Source organism: Radiomyces spectabilis (assembly GCF_025331425.1).
Source record: "Radiomyces spectabilis strain NRRL 2753 chromosome Unknown BYT42scaffold_5, whole genome shotgun sequence".
Lineage (NCBI taxonomy): Eukaryota > Fungi > Mucoromycota > Mucoromycetes > Mucorales > Radiomycetaceae > Radiomyces > Radiomyces spectabilis.
Window position 1 is genome coordinate 1,343,955 of NW_026251930.1, and position 17,814 is coordinate 1,361,768.

Below are 17,814 nucleotides of genomic sequence, written 5' to 3' on the forward strand. Positions count from 1 at the left end.
ATTAACCGGGATAGAGTCTTTGTGCATATAAAATAACATAATTCTCTTCCCTGACTCCACCACAACGGATCAACCCGTCATGGCACGTGCCAACTGACTTGCGTTGAACCAGTTTGCTCAGCGTACTTGAAAGCTGTGCCGCTCATACCAGTGATCTTGAGGTATTCATCCAAACCACGACCAAATTTCAGCGCCAGGCTGTGACGAACGAGAACCAGACTTTAGCAGAGAAGCCTTGGATATCTCTCCTTGCAACAGTCGAAAAATAGAAACATTGAAAAGAGTAGGCGTGGAAAGGTGGAATGAACCATCTCCACTCGTAAAGAGTATCAAGATACTGTTCTTTCAACCAATACCGGAGTCGGTCAAAATACAATTACCAGGAGCATAGGCCCTAGTTGTCATTATTGACAAAGAGCTCCTCGTCCGTGGAACGTACTTGAAACCATATCTAGAATCAATCCCACATTTCTAATGAGAGAAGCGGAACTTGCAGTTTCCTTTGTAAGTAGTTGTGCTTTTTAAAAAGGGAGAAAAAAAAGTAAGAAGGGTACCTTTTTAAGATATACAAAAGGAAGTAGACTTGGTAACAATGTGTATCCCAAATCTGATGGTTAGGCTTGGCCTGAAAGAATTCTTCATCATGTTTGTGTCATGGACTTTTTGGATAGTAAAGTGTATATATTGTGGCGTGCAGGTGGATGGGTGCCACCAACGTGTGATTGCCACTTATTGTGAACACGATATCGCGTCAGAATTCGCAGAAGTACTATTCAAAAGGAAATATGAAGATTCATCACATATTTTTTTTAGTTGCTCACTTCATATTCAAATTGGCATGTGACAATGGTATAGCGTCATGTTGACCATTTTTCAACCGATAAATTTAATCAGCCAAACAAACATAAAACCTCATATTCCACCCTGTTAAGCCGTATTTGGACCGACGCATTGAACCTTGGTGAGTGTTCCTGTCAACGAAATGCATGAGAGACCATGTGTTAATGTTCGTTTCAATGGCAAGAGTGAATGAACTTGTAAAGAGGAAAACGTGTTTCCTTTGTGGCTGTGCCGTATAAAAGGGATAATTAGGTGCAAGGCGGACGATCAGGATTGGACTTTTGTGCATGCATGAAATGACTGGTAAAATCTTGGTATTTTATGAGTGATGTCATGTTCCTAGAGTGTTGGGAACTTATTCATGCAAAAATCTTCACAGGCTGCAAAGAAAACAATTAATAATAATAATAATAGTAAAAAAGGGAGCATTCATAATGTAAACATCCATCTTCATTGGTAAAATGAGACGACATATGCTTATCACGCGTAGAAGGGTTGTCTCTTTGATATACACACGCCAATCCAAGGGTACAAAATAGTAGTTTGCATGACTGTCACGTCTTCAGAGAAAAAACGATGTCGCTTTTTCCCTGTGGTCCTATTCCGGCCCTGACCCCGAAATGCGGCGCCACTCATTCGTCTCCGCATACAAAAATAAAAAAGAATACACAAACCATAAAAAAATCCTTTGATTGTGGGCACTTTTTTTGGTTCAGTTTTTATTTTCCTTCCTTGGCTTTCTCTTTCTCTTTCTCTTTCTTCTTTCCCTGTAAATTCTGCTCAGTTTTTTTCTTAGACTTTGAGCTTCTTTTACTTGTATTATTTATATCACTTTTTTTTTCGTTTGCAGTTCTATTCTCCGTTTCTATTTTTACAGTTACGCTTGTTCCTCTTTCTTTTCTTTTTTTTTGTATTGGTACAGGATGCCATCGTCCAACAAGAAAGAAAGAAGAGGATCTTGGTTTATGGGCTGGTTATCAAACTGGATGCAACGTAGCAAGACAAATAGTATGCGTTCATCACCTTCTTTGTCACCAAGAGAGGACCTCAGCAAACAAGGATCCATGGATACCCCCAGAAGTAGCATTGCAGAACCTATCGATGTACCTAAAAATTCTTCCATTACGTTTATGCCAACTGTCACATTACCCCACCGACCCACCGTCGCCAACTCTTTATCCTCAGAACGCCGAAACTCTCAACAAACCATCGGTAGCTCGGTACTGTCAGACGACCAATTCTCATCCTCATCATGTCATCGCCGTGATAGCAATGAACGCAATGTGTTGAGTGAATTATGGTCAAAAGCACGCTCCCGCCACCCTCATTATCCGCGATTTCACTGGCCACATTATCACCATCGACGGACCAACCACATTCACAGCCTCAGTAGCAGTCCGCGACGATCCGATGAAGTGGTGCTTGTATTACCAGATAACTCACTAGCTTCCAGTTACCAGGATCATCAACATCGACGCCCACCTTCACTTATGGCTCAGCACCGTCATGGGAAACGCCACTCTATCACCTCGCTTATATCAGGCGACAACACACCTGTGAGCGTGGGATCCAGACCTGCTTCCATCTTTTGTTCTCAACCAGCATCGCCTAATTTTGCCGCTTTGATGAAAGACGGTCATCTTTTCGATTATCAAGATGACGAAGACATCGATCCGTATTACCTGGATGAACCTACCGATCGCACCGACCGATGGGTGGTCAAGCACGAATTGGTCCACCTTGCCTTGGATGGGTAATCATCTAGCTTTTTCCTTTTTCCTTGCATTCTTTTTTTTTGGGGGGTCGGATGGGGGGTGGGAAGAGGCGAAGCGGAACGGGGGGAGGGAACAAATGCTTTTTTGTGTTTAGACGATTTAAAATTCATGCTGAAAGAGTGTCGGTCCTGAATTTTTTTTTTTTTTCTCTACGCTAGTCTATTTTGTAGTCCGCTCGATGTTACAGCCGACAAGCATGTGTTACATGTTGGGTAAGTTAAAAAAACAACCCCACGAGCAAAGTCTGTTGAACTAATCGAAATGAATTTTTGATGATGTATTTAGATGTGGAGAAGGAGGTTGGGGAATAGAAATGGCGCTCAGATATCCCAAATGGATCATCGTGGGTATCGATGATTACGAAGGAGGCCCTTCACCTAACCGTCGTATCGTGCCCCGGAACTTCAAATTCATTCGTTGTTATGATACACTTTTGGAAGGCCTGAAAAGTTTGCCGGATCATGCGTTTGATCTGGTGCATTGTCGATTTTTGATCCTGTCCTATTCATTTGAACAGTATCGTCAACTCGTCAAAGAATGTTGGAGAGTAACCAAACCGGGTGGTTTTGTCGAAATCATTGAGATGGATATGCGGATTTACCACGGTCGTCCTCTTGTCGGCTCCGTCGCTCAAACTTTGAATTCGGAAGGTAATCCATCCTTTTTTCATTTTTTCTACCGATGGTTTTTTTTTTTTTTTTTTTTTTTTTCTCTGCCGTGATCTTTTCTGCTGCTTTTTCTTTCCATTTTTTCATTTATTCCTGATCCTTGTCTCTCTGACAATGCTTTCATTTCTCATGATGCATATGTTCTGTAATCACAAGTTTTATTTGCTTGTTTTTTATGTTTTTCTTTTTCCATTCCCCTTTCCAACCCACTTCAGAACCATCCGAATTAATACTCCGCTTGTTAGTTATTCATGTGATGGAATCAAGGTCACTGGATCCCCGGTTGGCGCGGCGGCTGCATGATTTGTTCGATATCAGCGTCAAAAGCAATTACACATCTTTACCGTTGGGTGTGTGGGGCGGTCGTTTGGGCGTTATGTTCAGAGATGATGTACATGATCTTATTGATTCGTTTCAAACTGCTGTGGCGGAACTGAAGCAGACCGAAACGCGTGACGATCAACAACTGGAGGCGGAGTTCGAGTTGATGGATGAAGAGATGGAGTTGCAACGGGCATTCATGAACTTACACCATTGTTTCGCACAAACGCCCCTGAATGTCTAAACTTTAAGTTTTTTTTTTTTTCTTTCCACTGCATGTTCATCAGCCCATTTGTCACTATTCTATTCTAACATTGTATTTCATTTCCTTTTTGCATTTATTCCCAGCTATTGCATATGTCTCTTCATGTATCTTTTCCCTCTCTATTGTGGTCTTTCTTTTCAGTTTTTGACAATTTCTTTTTTTGTCCTTTGCTCTTACATTCTATTTTCCCTTCTTTTTTTATATCTTATAATATTTATCTACAATATCAGTGTAATAGTTGACATTTTACACGCTTATACCTCACATTTCTCAGGATCTCCTGCATCTATATTGATGACTTTTGCAAGGTCGTAATTATAAACTACAACTTTCTACCAAAGTGCTCAATATCACCACGTATATTTCGTGATTTCTGTATTTGACTTCAAATGTACAGATATTTTTGTAATGGAACTGAGGTTGTACCTGCTTACAGAAAACTTACATAATGAATGAGCCGGAATCACAAGAGAACATTTACACCTACCCTTTGCCTAATAAACCTTCTTTGTTACCAAGCAACAGCGGGCGTTGGATATTTATGTTGGCGATAGACGAATATGTGGACGGTCCTGCATTTCCTTTGCCCCATGTCCTAATCGATGGAACCCTTTCTATCTATTCTCATCGTTTTTGTCAATGTAACCACTCATGGATATGTGTGGACGTTGGTGTTATTGCGGACCGATTTTTTTTCATTTCGCTGCTGGATCTTACAGAACGGTGTGACTTTCTTTAATTCCTGTCCCGACCAATCCAAGTGTCGTCGTAAATTAAGAGATAAACAAGTGTTGGATTATCGTCACTTTGCCTTTCATTCATCAACAATATGTCTTACTTTGGTGCCAACATGCAACAGCAAGCGGTGAATCCGCAAAACATTGCCATGGCTGAACAGGAACTCGAAATGGTCACTGATTTGTTCAACCGGTAGGAACGACATTGGAATTGTTGATGAGACAATTAACTGGAGGAGAAAAACTTACCCGTAAAACATTAGTATTGCCGATTCGTGCTACAGCAAATGCATCAGCAAGGACTACGAGACTGGTGACCTTACTCAAGGCGAAGCTGTCTGCATTGATCGCTGCGTTGCCAAGTTCATCGACGTCAACACCAAGGTCGGCGAGAAGATGCAACAAATGGGACAACAACCTCAATAGAATACCCCATTGTATTTTCACTTCCCCTTTTTTTTCTTCTTCCTTCTTTTTTCTTTCCTCAACCGTTTACTGTGAATCTTGCACCTATCATTCACCTGTCGAGTTTATGTAAAAATACACCATGCGAATAGATGTTTTATGTGTTTTTTCTGATAGACAAATATTTTGACCATATAAAAAATTTAGTTGTTACTGTTTAAATCTTCGCAACTCTTTTCATCCAGTGAATATCTTCATAATCAAGTATAGAACAGCTCCCAAGAAACGAACAGCGGCTAGACCAGCTACCGACCACAAGATGATCCCAAGATAGAAATTTGTGCGTTCCTCATAACTTCCGAGCCAAATCAACTCATGGGTGTTGGTTACCACCGCAACCAAGGCCAAATTGGTGATAATCCATGCCAAAACAAGTCGTGTACGGAAAGATCGATAGTAATCTTCTTGCTTCGTTTTCGCATCTCGATGGACCACAGGTTCTTGGACAATTTTCCTCAGATCAAGGCATGCTTCCTCGTACTGCTCGTTCAAATCCTTTTGTTCGGTCGGCAGTTCCACTTCTACCGCATGATCTCCATTCTCGTCCTTTTTGGCTTTCACCACACCAAGATCCGTACTAACAGAGTTATCACCTTTGGTTCCCCAGGAGACATCGTGCGTGTTACAGAATGCGTAAATATTGAGCACATTCGTATAACTTGGTGACATGAATATGTACGGTAATAAACTCGTGAACATATGCCACGGATCGAGGAACAGTATGCTCGCTACAAAGTACATGACGTACGTTGAGCAGATGGATACAATGATTTCACGGAACGCGCTCTGGCGTAACAGAGCTAGCAGTTTATCGTCGACGTCTTTGGCGCTCTGGAATGCTACGCGGATTCCCACAATGGTAATCCACACCGTACAGAAAAGGATATAGCCCATCAACAGCGCGAAAAAGAGAATAATCATCGTATACGCCCATTTGAAGCCTTGCGGTCGGTTTCCCATCGCGATAATGAACTGCACAATAAGCAATATTACGTAAATGTAGTTTAGCACTACATGCAGGATTTCGGCAATCGAAGGCGAAAATGGTTTGGGTGACAGTGCGTCGGAACTTAGCGCATTGGTCAAAATGTAAAAGATCAGATAAAAGTTGCCCTACAATGTTTAAACCGTAGGTCAGCTCATCACGACGCAGGTGGGTGAAAAAAAAGGTTTCCAAATAGTCGGGCAATGACGACTTACAATGGCAAACCAGGAGAAAATAAGATTGTACAGCTGATAAATATCCTCAATCATGAATGCGAATTTGCGTAGAATATTGTGCTTGGAGCTCCAGACCTTTCGCCAGTGGACCATGGAATAAATACCGGCAAAGAAAGATCCATTAAGCCATCGTCGTCGCTGAGAAATAAACTCTGGAACGCTGTCCGGTACATCGGTTTCACCATAAGCACTTGATACATAATGCAGGACCCAAGCGGCATGCTTTTTGGCTACCAGTTCGTAGCAAAGAATGCGGTCCTCAGCAAGGTACATGTTGGCCGTAAAGATATCGGCATCGCTGCCATGCATTTGTTCACCCAGAAAATATTTCTCCAGGGGACCATGACCATTGGCATCGTTCTGCAACGCGACATAGCGATACGCCGAAAAAGCACCTGGTAATACTGAGATGTGGCCAAACACCGATTCCAGCGGTTTATCGAGAATATTCGACATTTTATACTCGAAATTTTGAGAAGCCACCAAGGGATTCAAGAGTTGTGAACCTCCAGGGCCCAACATTGCCTTGATTTCTCCACATGCGCCTGCTACATTCTTATTGATATCAAAGGCTTTCCACAGATGGTAGATGGAAGTGTGGCCCGGTTTGGTTCCGACGTCCAATAGAACACACACTTCCGGGTTGATGAGCGGGCCAAAAGCTTGAAAGAACCAACGATGCGAATTGATCTTTTTCTGATTTTTCTCTTTTAGGCAAAATAGAATTTGTGCAGGAACCACGCCTTTGTCTGCGCCCTTGAATTGCATTTCCGGATCAACCGAGATCTGGGTGGTGTGCTGTGGATAAAAAGTCCATGAATTTCTTGGTTTTACCCAATGATGGAAATTTTTACCAAAAATAGATGGCAATCGTACCTCATAAATATGGGCTGTCACGGGTTTTCCTTCCACGATATTTTTGGCAAGACCTTCCTGATACACGCCCATGGCTGCCAGCACTGATAGCGTTCGTGGATGAATTTTTGCTCGACCGTCTGATACAATACACACCACAACCTTTTGCCAACCGTTGGGTCCCCAGGTGGACGACCTGGTGCGAGAACACAAGTGACTAATGTTCTTCATGACGCCATGCATCGTTCGACAAAAAAGCACTTCGTCTTCCTAATATATACGAGTCAATCATCGTCTCCATAACTATTGCTCGCTGAAAATAACAAGCATACATTGTACATTGTCAGCACGATGAACAAGGTGGTACTGCGTCCAAGCAACTGCTGTCGTAGCTTGTAGTTTTGTTTCGCAAAATCGGCAGGATCGCACGTCGCTGCAGTATAACGCATGTGGGTGAACTCGCGGGCGTCTCTTCGTTGCACATGTTGGAGATAACGCGTTGGTACAGGATTCTCCAACACCAAATTACCGGCTGTTAACTTGACTTTTTTTACTGGAATCGACGCATAAGCACACAGTGGGTATACAAGGATGCTGAAACATCGACTCTGATGGAAGGCTTACCTGTTTTGTATCGTCTGGCTTGCCGCCTTGGGGCTTCTCCATAGTGAAACTGGGGGGAAGGTGCGAACTGAACAGCAGGCTGTGGCTGTAGAAGCGGCTGCTGCATCCCATCTTTCATGGAGGATGGTTGCGCATAACCAACTGAGAGTGGCGTGTGGTAACCACTAGGCACAGGCGATGGCTGATACCTCATTTGTTGCAATGGATGCTGTTCGCCATTGGTATGGTAACGTGCCATATGTGGTGGTCGCGTAGGCATGGGAGAGGCTGGATGCTCATGATGTGGAGAAGAACTGTACATGGCTGGATTTATGTATCACCAACCAACAGTGATAATCTAAATATACCATGATACACATTAACATATGATCTTTGAAGTCGTATTTTATAAAGATCAGTTTACGTGTAAAAAGGACTATGTGGCTGTAAACGATGAGCAGATCAAGAGGTACAATAAAATTGAAGCGATACTTGGATGAGAAAAAAAAAGTTATTTCATGAAATTTTCAATCTGTTTGTGATCACCAACGGTTATGAAGGTTTAACAAGCGTTAATTGCATACTTTCGCTTCTTTAAATAGCATCAGAAAAAAAGCGGGGCGACAAGTAAAAAGCTCGGGTTCGAGATCAAGGAGTTGTATTTCCAACTGTTCTGATTTGGTGCAAGGAGAGAAAAGGCAACTCCTTGATATTCGTTAATTTACGAATAGGCTGAAACTAATACAAAATCGCCATGATCACTATAATCACCATCAGTAATCATGCTCTGTCATCCTTGTCATCAGCAGCGTTAGTATAACTAGCGGATGACCTGATAGTCGGTATATATGCATTGTTTATCCAGATCCTCTAATGGCCCTTACGGCGATAGCCTTGCTAGTCGTTTACTCAAGTCGAGCAATTGCTGTAGCCCCAATTTACTGAAACACTTCCAATTTATAATGTTCGTCGTTTTCAAAATGCTCTCGCTTTGTGCCACAGCCTATAGAAAAATATCTACATCGATGGTCCCTTTTTAGTTTTTGTCGACGATTTTGCCAATGGGATCACCAGGTAACCTACTAATTATCCTGTATCCTATGCGTATCATCATGTATGAATGCCATATTCATTGCAGATGATAGACCTTAAGCGTCAGTATAGAAGATTGTCATTACAGCATTGATTCATACAAGATGTGCGATCGCTATCATGCTGAGTATGCAGTATGCAAGTTTCATGATGGGTGATATCAGATATCTGCGAAGCGTCAAATATCGCCATCTCGGAATTTAGCGCTTTGCTACTTTCTTCCATTGGAGTCTATGGGAACCTCTAGTATCTCGTCAAATAGAAATAACGTCAATGTCGATCATCGCCTCTTACTTAGTTGCATTTAGACAGCTGGTCATACTGAATAAACAATAGGACGATCTCAGCGTAAAATACCTTCACAATGCTCAAACATTCGCAGGGGCGCTGTAATCAGCAATTGCCACTAACGCCTGACATTGATTTGCTTTTTCCATCATTTTAAACTCACAAAACCATATTTTACTTGAACAGCGGTAGACAGCAACCGTGTGGCTGTTTAAATCATGGTTTGACAATGAGTTTTGGAACAGAGCAGAGAACATAGTGGAGCCGGCTGAACGTCATTCAGTACGGCAAGTAAAGATGAATGGATTTGTACCTTTCAGATCCAGGAGGGAGGAGGATAAAATATAGCTTTTGAAAGACGTCAGAGATTTACTTTGATATCACGAGCACAGAATTACCAAATATCGTTAGCAGATCCTTTTTTACTTTCAGGTGCGGAGCATAACTTTAAAACCTGCTGAAGTTTCCACTCTTTCTGTTATCAGATAAAACGTTCTGTGCATCTCATTATAGTGTTTGCCGTGATTTATTCGACGAAAGGGATAATTTTTACCATTCACTCAATCTCTTTTTTAATCTATGTGTATACGCTGAAAAAAAAATCCATCTCATTCACTCATGATGCTCCATTCCAATAAAACATTACGAACGTCAAGTCCATAATTGACATGTCGTCGTTGCCATGGCTTTCCTCAATCAGTCAACTACTTTGTAATCTTGTCATCCTAAGGCTACAGTTGTTTTCTTTGTGAGAGGGCGTCTGGTTCGGGAGAAAGAAAAAAAAGTCGCCACTGCCGCCATTTCGGGATTTCAGTTACAATATTCTTGCGAATCCATAGTGTATGCAAATCAGACATTAGTTCGTTACGAGCCATGACAAAGTCAATGTATGGTTTATCTGATACCAGAGTACTTATCAGAGCGTTAAAAAAATTACACACACACGTTGACGAGCAATGCCTGTGCAAAATGTTTGCGCTATCCTTGTCAAAAGATATGCATTTCGCTTCGAGACATAAATTTGAGAGTAATAAGAGCAAAACAGTCGACGAACTGCTTCAATTGCAGATAATGTGAGAAGAGCTGTTGCAAAACACAGTTGAAAGCTCTTATATAGTATGCGCTCTTTCTGTGGTTGGTGCAGATTTCACTCAGGATAGGATCTCTTCGGAAGCGGTGAGACAAGATCGAAGCGATAATACTATTCTTTGAATAATTGTGGTTGCTGTACGACAATGGGTTGCATGAGCAACGTAATACACTATGCAAGAGTATATATAGCCAAGTTCTAATAGTGTTATCTAGAGAAACGAATGAGATTTTTGTTACGATCCGAAAGCACAATGATAATAGAAGAGATGATCTGTCACAACAAAAAGATGAATCAAAAAAATTCAAATAGAGGGAGCTAACCAAAGCCGTTTTTCCCACGACGCAGCTGTTTTTGGTAATGTTGACGAAAAATTATTAAACTCTCCATACCCAATCGTGGTACTTCACATTGAGCGAGACATCAAAATGTACCTTGTTATTAATGCTGGCTGTAAAGCATGGCTGCTTCCATGCCGTAAAATGACCCATCCAGGAAATGGAAGGCTGTATGGGAAAACTGTGTCGTCATGGCGAATCTCCGATCTATCGGTCTAAATAAGGAGAAAACGGCTTTACGGCAAAGGGAAAACCAAAGGGCGACCATCTCTGTGACATAAGTGGACCTGAGAGGTTCTGACAAAAAGTCAATGGTAGATGAAAAACAAAGGAGAATTGTGTGAAGCCTTAGTCAGGACACATCCACATTTGGAACTTGCGTGGGAGAGCGGCATCAAATAGGCGTCGCGGTTATTGGAGAATACCCTAATTTTTTTTAATTTGGGACACAGTCCTTATCTCGCTGAAAAGCTTGAATGTGGATCAAAAGGATCCAAACACCAAATCTGTCTAGTACAACCTCATATTTGTCAGCGGGCCACTTTGACTGGCAAACAAAGGCACGCTTTAACTCACAGCGTTCAATTCTGCACCCAAAAAAGGAATCACTGAGCCCAATACTTCCATTCGGGGATCTTCTCTTTCATTCCTGAATAACCCGTATCCATTGGACCGATCTCATGAAGTTGTACAAGATCGGAGTCTGCAAATATTAAATGCACAAACAGCCATGGTGCATTTTATAAAGAAAGCCCTTTTTTTTCACCATCGTTCCCCACTTTTTTTTACTACTTTTTTTCCTTTTATTGTATATCTTCCTTGTAACATATCATCTTTTTTTTTCTGCTTCTTTATTCATTACTATATTTTTGGGTCTACGTTCTGTTCCATATTACTCGATAACAGGATATTAGACTTTTTTTTTTTTAAATAACACGCTCATTCCGTTCGGTTCCTCGCTTTCGACTCGTTTTCTCGATCTTTTTATCTTCCTTTTTTTCTTCTTCGAAAATTCAGCCTTATTCCGTAGTCATTAAATGGTTAACACGACCCATGACCTGACCCGGCCCACGGAAGTGGAAGAATCCGGCGAACGGCGCTTCCAAACGGAAGAAGAGATCCTGGCATCTTTTGGTTACAAACAAGTATGTCCAAATTTTCAATCTACGCAATATCATTTCCGCAACCTTTGATTCGACGAACTCACACATTCGCTTTTTTTTTCACCAAGGAAATGAAAAAATCAATGGGCACCATGTCAAACTTTGCCGTGGCCTTTGGATGTTGTTCGATTCTTTCGGGTTTAACACCGGTAAAATATCATTAGAACATCTCAATAATTTCATTTTTTATATTCTAATGTTATCCGTAGATGTGGGGTGACGCCATGATGTCTGGCGGATCCATCTCTATTATTTGGGGTTGGATTCTCGTGTCTATCTTTACGTTTGGTGTAGGCCTGTCACTGGCTGAAATTTGTTCAGCTTATCCAGTGACAGGTGGTCTCTATATCTGGGTATCACGTCTTGCCCCTCCCGACTGGGTGCCGATCTCCTGCTGGTTGACAGGATGGTGTAACTGGTTAGGTCTGACCGTGGCCATCACCTCAGCTGATCTCGGTCTTGCCCAATTTTTGGCTTCCGTGATCGCTATCAAGGATGAAAATTATGATGCTGGCATCTATTGGCAATACGGTATTTTTCTTGTGATTGCCGTTATTCACGGTCTCATCAACTCGATCAGCGTCAAATACAACGGTTTCTTCAATCAAGCCTCTCTATATTGGCATCTGATCGGTACCTTGATGATCATCGCCGTCGCGCTCGCCTTGACTCCCAACAAACCAACCGCTCAATGGGTGTTTACCTATTTCGAAAACGATACTGGATTTTCCAACAACGGCTACGCTTTTCTTATCGGTCTTTTGCAATCGCAGTACACTCTTTCCGGCTTTGACAGCGCGGCTCACATGTCCGAAGAAACTCGTGACGCTGCACGAAGTGCCCCCAAGGGTATTTTGTACGCCATCGGTACCGCCGCCATCGTCGGCTTCGCTTTCTTATTGTCCGTCAATTTCTGCGTCCAAAACTTCCAAGTCCAAGTCGTCGAAACGTCCATCAATCCCCAGATGACCAAGGTCTTCCTTGACGGTGTCGGCTACAAATGGACCGTCGTTTTCAATGTCATTATCATGGGCGCCATGTTCTTTTCCGGCTCGGCGTTGACGCTGGGTAGTTCTCGCATGGTATATGCTTTTGCCAGAGACGGTGCGATGCCTTTCAGCAAATATCTCAGCTACGTTAACCGCAAGACCCAGACACCGGTCTATGCCGTGTGGGGTAACGTCATCTTTGCCATCATTGTCGGTTTGCTTTACATCGTCAACACGACCGCTTTCAATGCTATTGTGTCCATCAATACCATTGCATCGTCCTTGGCCTACTTTATTCCCATTTTCCTTCGATTAACCGTCGCTCGCAACAAGTTCCAACGCGGCCCTTTCCACCTCGGTCCCTTTTCCGACGTTATCAATATCACCAGCTGTTTCTGGATTTTATTCACATCCATTTTGTTCATCTGTCCCACTGAATATCCTGTTACTGCCGAAAACATGAACTACGCCTGTGCTCCACTTGTCTTCGTGCTTGGTGGCTCTGTGAGCTACTACTATTTCCGTGCCAAGAAGTGGTTCACTGGTCCTGGTAACAGCTTGAAGGAAGACCCACAGCTGAAAGATTCTTCCGAATTTCACTACGACAGCAAGCCGTCTTCGGGTGATAACACTGTCAATCACTCTTCCACCGCCCTTGATGAAAAAACCGAAGAAGCCACCGGTGTCCAGATTGACCAAGTTGAACGACTCTAATTTTATCTCCTTTACTCTTCCCCTCCTCCCTTCTTCCATTTTATTTCGATTCCTCCTTCTAGATTAACTTTCTATTTCTTGTATCTTGGAAAGCTGATAGATTTTTCAAAAAGCGGAACAGAATTCCTCTAAAGTCTTTCGTCTATCGCTTCACTTGCTGTATGTTTATATCCGATTTGTATGTAAATACATTCAAAATTCTATTATCTTCATTGTTATGACTTTTTTCCATGCATGCAAATAATTCTCTAAGACTATCATTAAGATCATCAATCGCATATACCATACAATGGTGCTCTGTTGATAATAAATTCAAGGCCAAAACGGGAAGCCCAAGTACCTTTCAAAATTATTAGCAATCGTGAAAGTTTCCTCCTATTTTTCTACCTGTGGATTGTCTTGGCCACTGAGGATTAAGAAGATCCAGCAAAAAAATTTACCTAATTATGCAGCTCAAACCGATAACAACGCCTCTTTGAGTTACTTACCAATCGTCGTAGTAAATATGCGCCACAATGCAAGGAACAACAGCGAAAATCATGACTGTTTTAAGCCTTCAGCTCAGGGAAATTCATTCCGCGCATCACCGTTAGAGCATGCCAAAAAAGTTATATTCATACTGTATCACAATGTATGGACGCTTCGAACCGCTTAATCCCCTCATATCAGCCCGGGCAGTCAGTTATCACGGACCGTTCTTCGCCGAATTTGTCAAAATCAAACTTTTTCCTCAACTGCCGCCGTTATTTTCACTCCCAGATTCAAGATTCCGGACCGGATTGTGACGTCATCACCTATACGTCCTCAGTATCTAAAAAATTAATCGCGCGGTGAGACAGCTTGTCCGAGCGGTTAAGGAGTGAGACTCGAAATCTCATGGGCTTTGCCCGCGCAGGTTCGAATCCTGCAGCTGTCGCTTAAACTTTTGCAATCCCAATTTCTGCGGATTGCCTATTTTTTTTTGGATATCTTTTATTTTCCAAATTAATCATGAGAATAAACCTTGTTTTTGACAGCAGTAAAAGGATCAATGATTGCAGCTGCAAATTGCAGCAAAAGCGCAGTGAAGGTCGGAATCGCAAAATCTTTTTTTCCAACAGGAGTCGTAGGGTTAGACTCCACCCACGAAAGAAGCAAGTCACTGTAATTCAGCATTTTAGCCAAAAGATGATTATCTAATAACGCAAAAGGATACCATCTTCGGGATTATTGCAAGGATGAACTTGTCATTGTAAGTAATAGTACCACAGATATAGAATTACAAAAAAACGCAGAAGAGCAATGGATGCAGTACAAGTCGCGTTGGAACTCGGACGTTCCCGTTTGGATATTACAACATTTAGCATTGTGAGAACAGTGAAATAATGTAGAGCTTGGAGAATTGGTTGATCATTTACTTACTGTAAGGGTTATCAGATAACTAAAATGATGTGTAAAGAGGAGAAGAGCAACTTCAAGGGACATCACGAACGGGGGGCGCCGATCGGTGGTTGTCTGCGGTCGACAACTCGACATGCGTTACATAATGCTGGAGTACACACCAGGAACGGCACGATTCATGGGCAGGTATATGTCCAAGACGGATTGTAATCTTTTCCGAATGAATCCATCTTTTTTACTCTTTTTTCTTTACATTTTCTTCTCTCCTTAAAGACAAACCTCGCCACTTGGACATTTCCCGGATAGCTTTAAAAACATTTTAAGTTTATCAAATTTACCTAATTTTGTGATTACCATTGTTTGTACTCAGAATTTCCTCAATGAAACTGTGAAGTATATTTGCAAAGTGACAAGGGAAAAAAGTGACAGTTTCCCACGACTGAAATCCAAAAAAGGAAATCGCCAGCCAAAAAATTTCACACGGTTTGAATCTCCACACGCGGGGTGGAGGGTTTTTTTTTTCGTTCATGAGGATACGTTTTTCACTGGCATTTGTTCTTTCCTTCTTTTTCCTTTTTTTTCCTGCTTACAGCTTCCTTTTTTTTTTTTTTTTATTTGTTTGGTATCATGTTACGTTCCTCCCTTTTTCGTCCATCCGCGTTACTGTCAGCACACCTCAAACGAAGATGGCTTCATGCCTCTGCAACGGTAAGATACGGGTTTTCCACACAAAAAGTCCTCTCACACGCACCAAGCACGCTTAAACCTGATACTGACTTTGTGCGGCCTAGATACCCAACCAAGTAGCGACAGCTAAAGTCGTGGAAAGCAAAGCCAATGCGCCGAGCTGGTCTGCCACGGATAAATTTACAAATGACATGACGTTCATTCAGACCATGGAAACCTTGAAGGCATATCGAGTCATGGATCATACTGGCAAAGTGCTGAACAAAGACCACGAGCCATCCATGTCCAACGAAGAAGCCGTGGAATTTTATAAGAAAATGCTCGTTTTACATACCATGGACGGTATTTTGTACGAAGCACAGCGTCAAGGACGTATCAGTTTCTACATGACTCATTACGGTGAAGAAGCCATGATGGCCACAGCGGCTGCTGTGCAGCCGGAGGATGTCGTATTTGGACAGGTATGAATGACTACAGTGGGGGAGAATCAATCAAACTGGATATTGATCGAAAAGTGAATGATAGTATCGTGAAGCGTTCATGTTGGTATACCGTGGTTTTACCATTGACGAGATGGTGAACCAATGTTTCTCGACCGATTTGGATTATGGCAAAGGAAGACAGATGCCAATTCATTACGGATCCAAGAAGCTCAATTTCCAAACCATCTCTTCGCCCTTGGGTACTCAAATTCCGCAAGCCGCCGGCGCCGCTTACGCTTTGAAACTTTCCGGACAACAGGCTTGTACGCTCTGTTTCTTTGGTGAAGGTGCAGCATCGGAGGGTGATTTCCATGCCGGTCTCAATATGGCAGCTACACTTGGCTGTCCTACCATTTTCTTCTGGTAATTACAATTCTGCTCATGATGATATAATCGCATTTGTCAAGACGAGACAACGATGGCTTATATTGAGTATCTTTTTTTAGCCGCAACAACGGATTCGCCATTTCAACCCCTTCGTCCGAACAGTACAAGGGTGACGGTATTGCCAGTCGTGGTGTGGGCTATGGTATCGATACCATTCGTGTGGACGGTAATGATGTGTGGGCTGTCTATAATGCTACCAAGGCAGCACGACGTATTGCCGTGGAAGAAAACAAGCCCGTGTTGATCGAGGCCATGACTTACCGTATCGGCCATCACAGTACTTCGGATGATTCTACAAAGTACCGCGACCGCAAAGAAGTGGAAGAGCGTGCACAATTTGACAATCCGATTACGCGACTTCGCCGGTATTTGGAGAACAAAAATCTGTGGGATCAAGAAAAGGAAGATAGCTGGCGCAAGGATGTCAGAAAGGAAGTCTTGACCAGCTTTGCTGCCGCCGAAAAGCGCAAGAAGCCGTCCCTTCAGCATTTGTTTACCGATGTTTACGATGAAATCCCGGCCAACCTCAGGGAACAGCAACGTGAATTAGAAAGACTTATCAAGCAGTACCCCGAATACTACTCCACCGAAGAATTCGCCTCATCGTAATAATATCATTGCAAACAAACTAGATGCCCCTAGAGCAGTTTTTCCCCATTGTTCATTTTATTCTTGTATTTATATAACCTTGCTCAGAATAAAATCATCACTTGTAATCATTGTCTGTGGCAGAACAAGACCGATAGACTTTATACACCATATGAGCCCTCCTATATTTCCATGTCAGCCGAGGAGCGAAGCATTTCAATTATCACGCACCGGGTTTCTTTTATTCTTTCTTTTTCTATTGCATTATATAGATAACAAGCCGTACACCCGCTGTGCAATGGATGCCGCCTGCCACCGGAGGCCGCCCTCTTACATTGAGCGACTCTCGTCAGACAAAAAGCCTAACGCATACACGGCATAACCTGGGCGAGAACTTTGACGGACTTTGGTATATTAATGACATTCTTATGGCAACACCATACAACGTGAGTTCTTTCTGAACACGTGCAAAGCAGCACTGATTGACCCCCTCAGTTCCATCCCGCCCAGGCTATGATAGATCTAGAAAGATGTGTGGGTATGTTGGCTATTTAAAAAAAAAAGAGTTAGTAAGTTCTTTGATTGATTCAAATTTTGTCAAGATACTTTATCTTATGTTATTTGAGTTTTCAATAGCCAGTGATCGCTTGATATGACTTGGATTATATGACATTGAAATTTTTGAATTGGTATACGTTCATTACATCATAGCAAAGGAAAAGAAATTGGACTTGCCTTTAAACCAAATGGTGTACCGGGAAAAAAAGATGATACGGACCGCCAGGTAAGCTTCTTCTTCGATGCGGTAAATAAAATTGCTTCCAGGGACAGTTAAGCGATGGATCGGTGGTGTCAGCTTGGCAGGC

At 42.3% G+C, this 17,814-nt stretch overlaps 5 protein-coding genes and 1 non-coding gene across 6 annotated transcripts; 5 read left to right on the forward strand and 1 right to left on the reverse strand.

The window, feature by feature from the left end:
* Window positions 1-1,539: 1,539 nt before the first annotated feature.
* BYT42DRAFT_566248 (S-adenosyl-L-methionine-dependent methyltransferase) lies at window positions 1,540-4,205 on the forward strand. Its single transcript, XM_051567943.1, has 4 exons — window positions 1,540-2,593; window positions 2,774-2,827; window positions 2,901-3,265; window positions 3,529-4,205. The coding sequence occupies exons 1-4, from the start codon at window positions 1,764-1,766 to the stop codon at window positions 3,846-3,848; spliced, it is 1,569 nt and encodes a 522-aa protein (XP_051424636.1). The 5' UTR covers window positions 1,540-1,763; the 3' UTR covers window positions 3,849-4,205.
* A 453-nt stretch (window positions 4,206-4,658) lies between these two features.
* Window positions 4,659-5,206, forward strand: BYT42DRAFT_566252 (Tim10/DDP family zinc finger-domain-containing protein). Its single transcript, XM_051567944.1, has 2 exons — window positions 4,659-4,799; window positions 4,870-5,206. Exons 1-2 carry the CDS (start codon window positions 4,699-4,701, stop codon window positions 5,030-5,032), a joined length of 264 nt encoding a protein of 87 aa, XP_051424637.1. The 5' UTR covers window positions 4,659-4,698; the 3' UTR covers window positions 5,033-5,206.
* Window positions 5,207-7,838, reverse strand: BYT42DRAFT_566254 (chitin synthase 1). Its single transcript, XM_051567945.1, has 5 exons — window positions 7,816-7,838; window positions 7,480-7,724; window positions 7,169-7,417; window positions 6,272-7,090; window positions 5,207-6,184 (listed from the first exon to the last, which is right to left on the reverse strand). Coding segments are annotated over exons 1-5 (2,250 nt in total). The 5' UTR covers window positions 7,817-7,838; the 3' UTR covers window positions 5,207-5,248.
* A 3,474-nt stretch (window positions 7,839-11,312) lies between these two features.
* On the forward strand, window positions 11,313-13,752 carry BYT42DRAFT_598190 (amino acid permease-domain-containing protein). The gene is made up of 3 exons (XM_051570962.1): window positions 11,313-11,703; window positions 11,790-11,870; window positions 11,931-13,752. The coding sequence occupies exons 1-3, from the start codon at window positions 11,596-11,598 to the stop codon at window positions 13,422-13,424; spliced, it is 1,683 nt and encodes a 560-aa protein (XP_051424639.1). The 5' UTR covers window positions 11,313-11,595; the 3' UTR covers window positions 13,425-13,752.
* A 506-nt stretch (window positions 13,753-14,258) lies between these two features.
* BYT42DRAFT_t65 lies at window positions 14,259-14,340 on the forward strand. Its single transcript has one exon. It is a non-coding gene; the product is annotated as a tRNA-Ser (tRNA).
* Window positions 14,341-15,826: 1,486 nt separating this feature from the next.
* Window positions 15,827-16,969, forward strand: BYT42DRAFT_593228 (thiamine diphosphate-binding protein; the record flags this gene model as incomplete). Its single annotated transcript, XM_051570682.1, has 3 exons — window positions 15,827-15,952; window positions 16,017-16,336; window positions 16,420-16,969. The coding sequence occupies 3 exons, from the start codon at window positions 15,827-15,829 to the stop codon at window positions 16,967-16,969; spliced, it is 996 nt and encodes a 331-aa protein (XP_051424640.1).
* Between the last annotated feature and the right edge of the window lie 845 nt (window positions 16,970-17,814).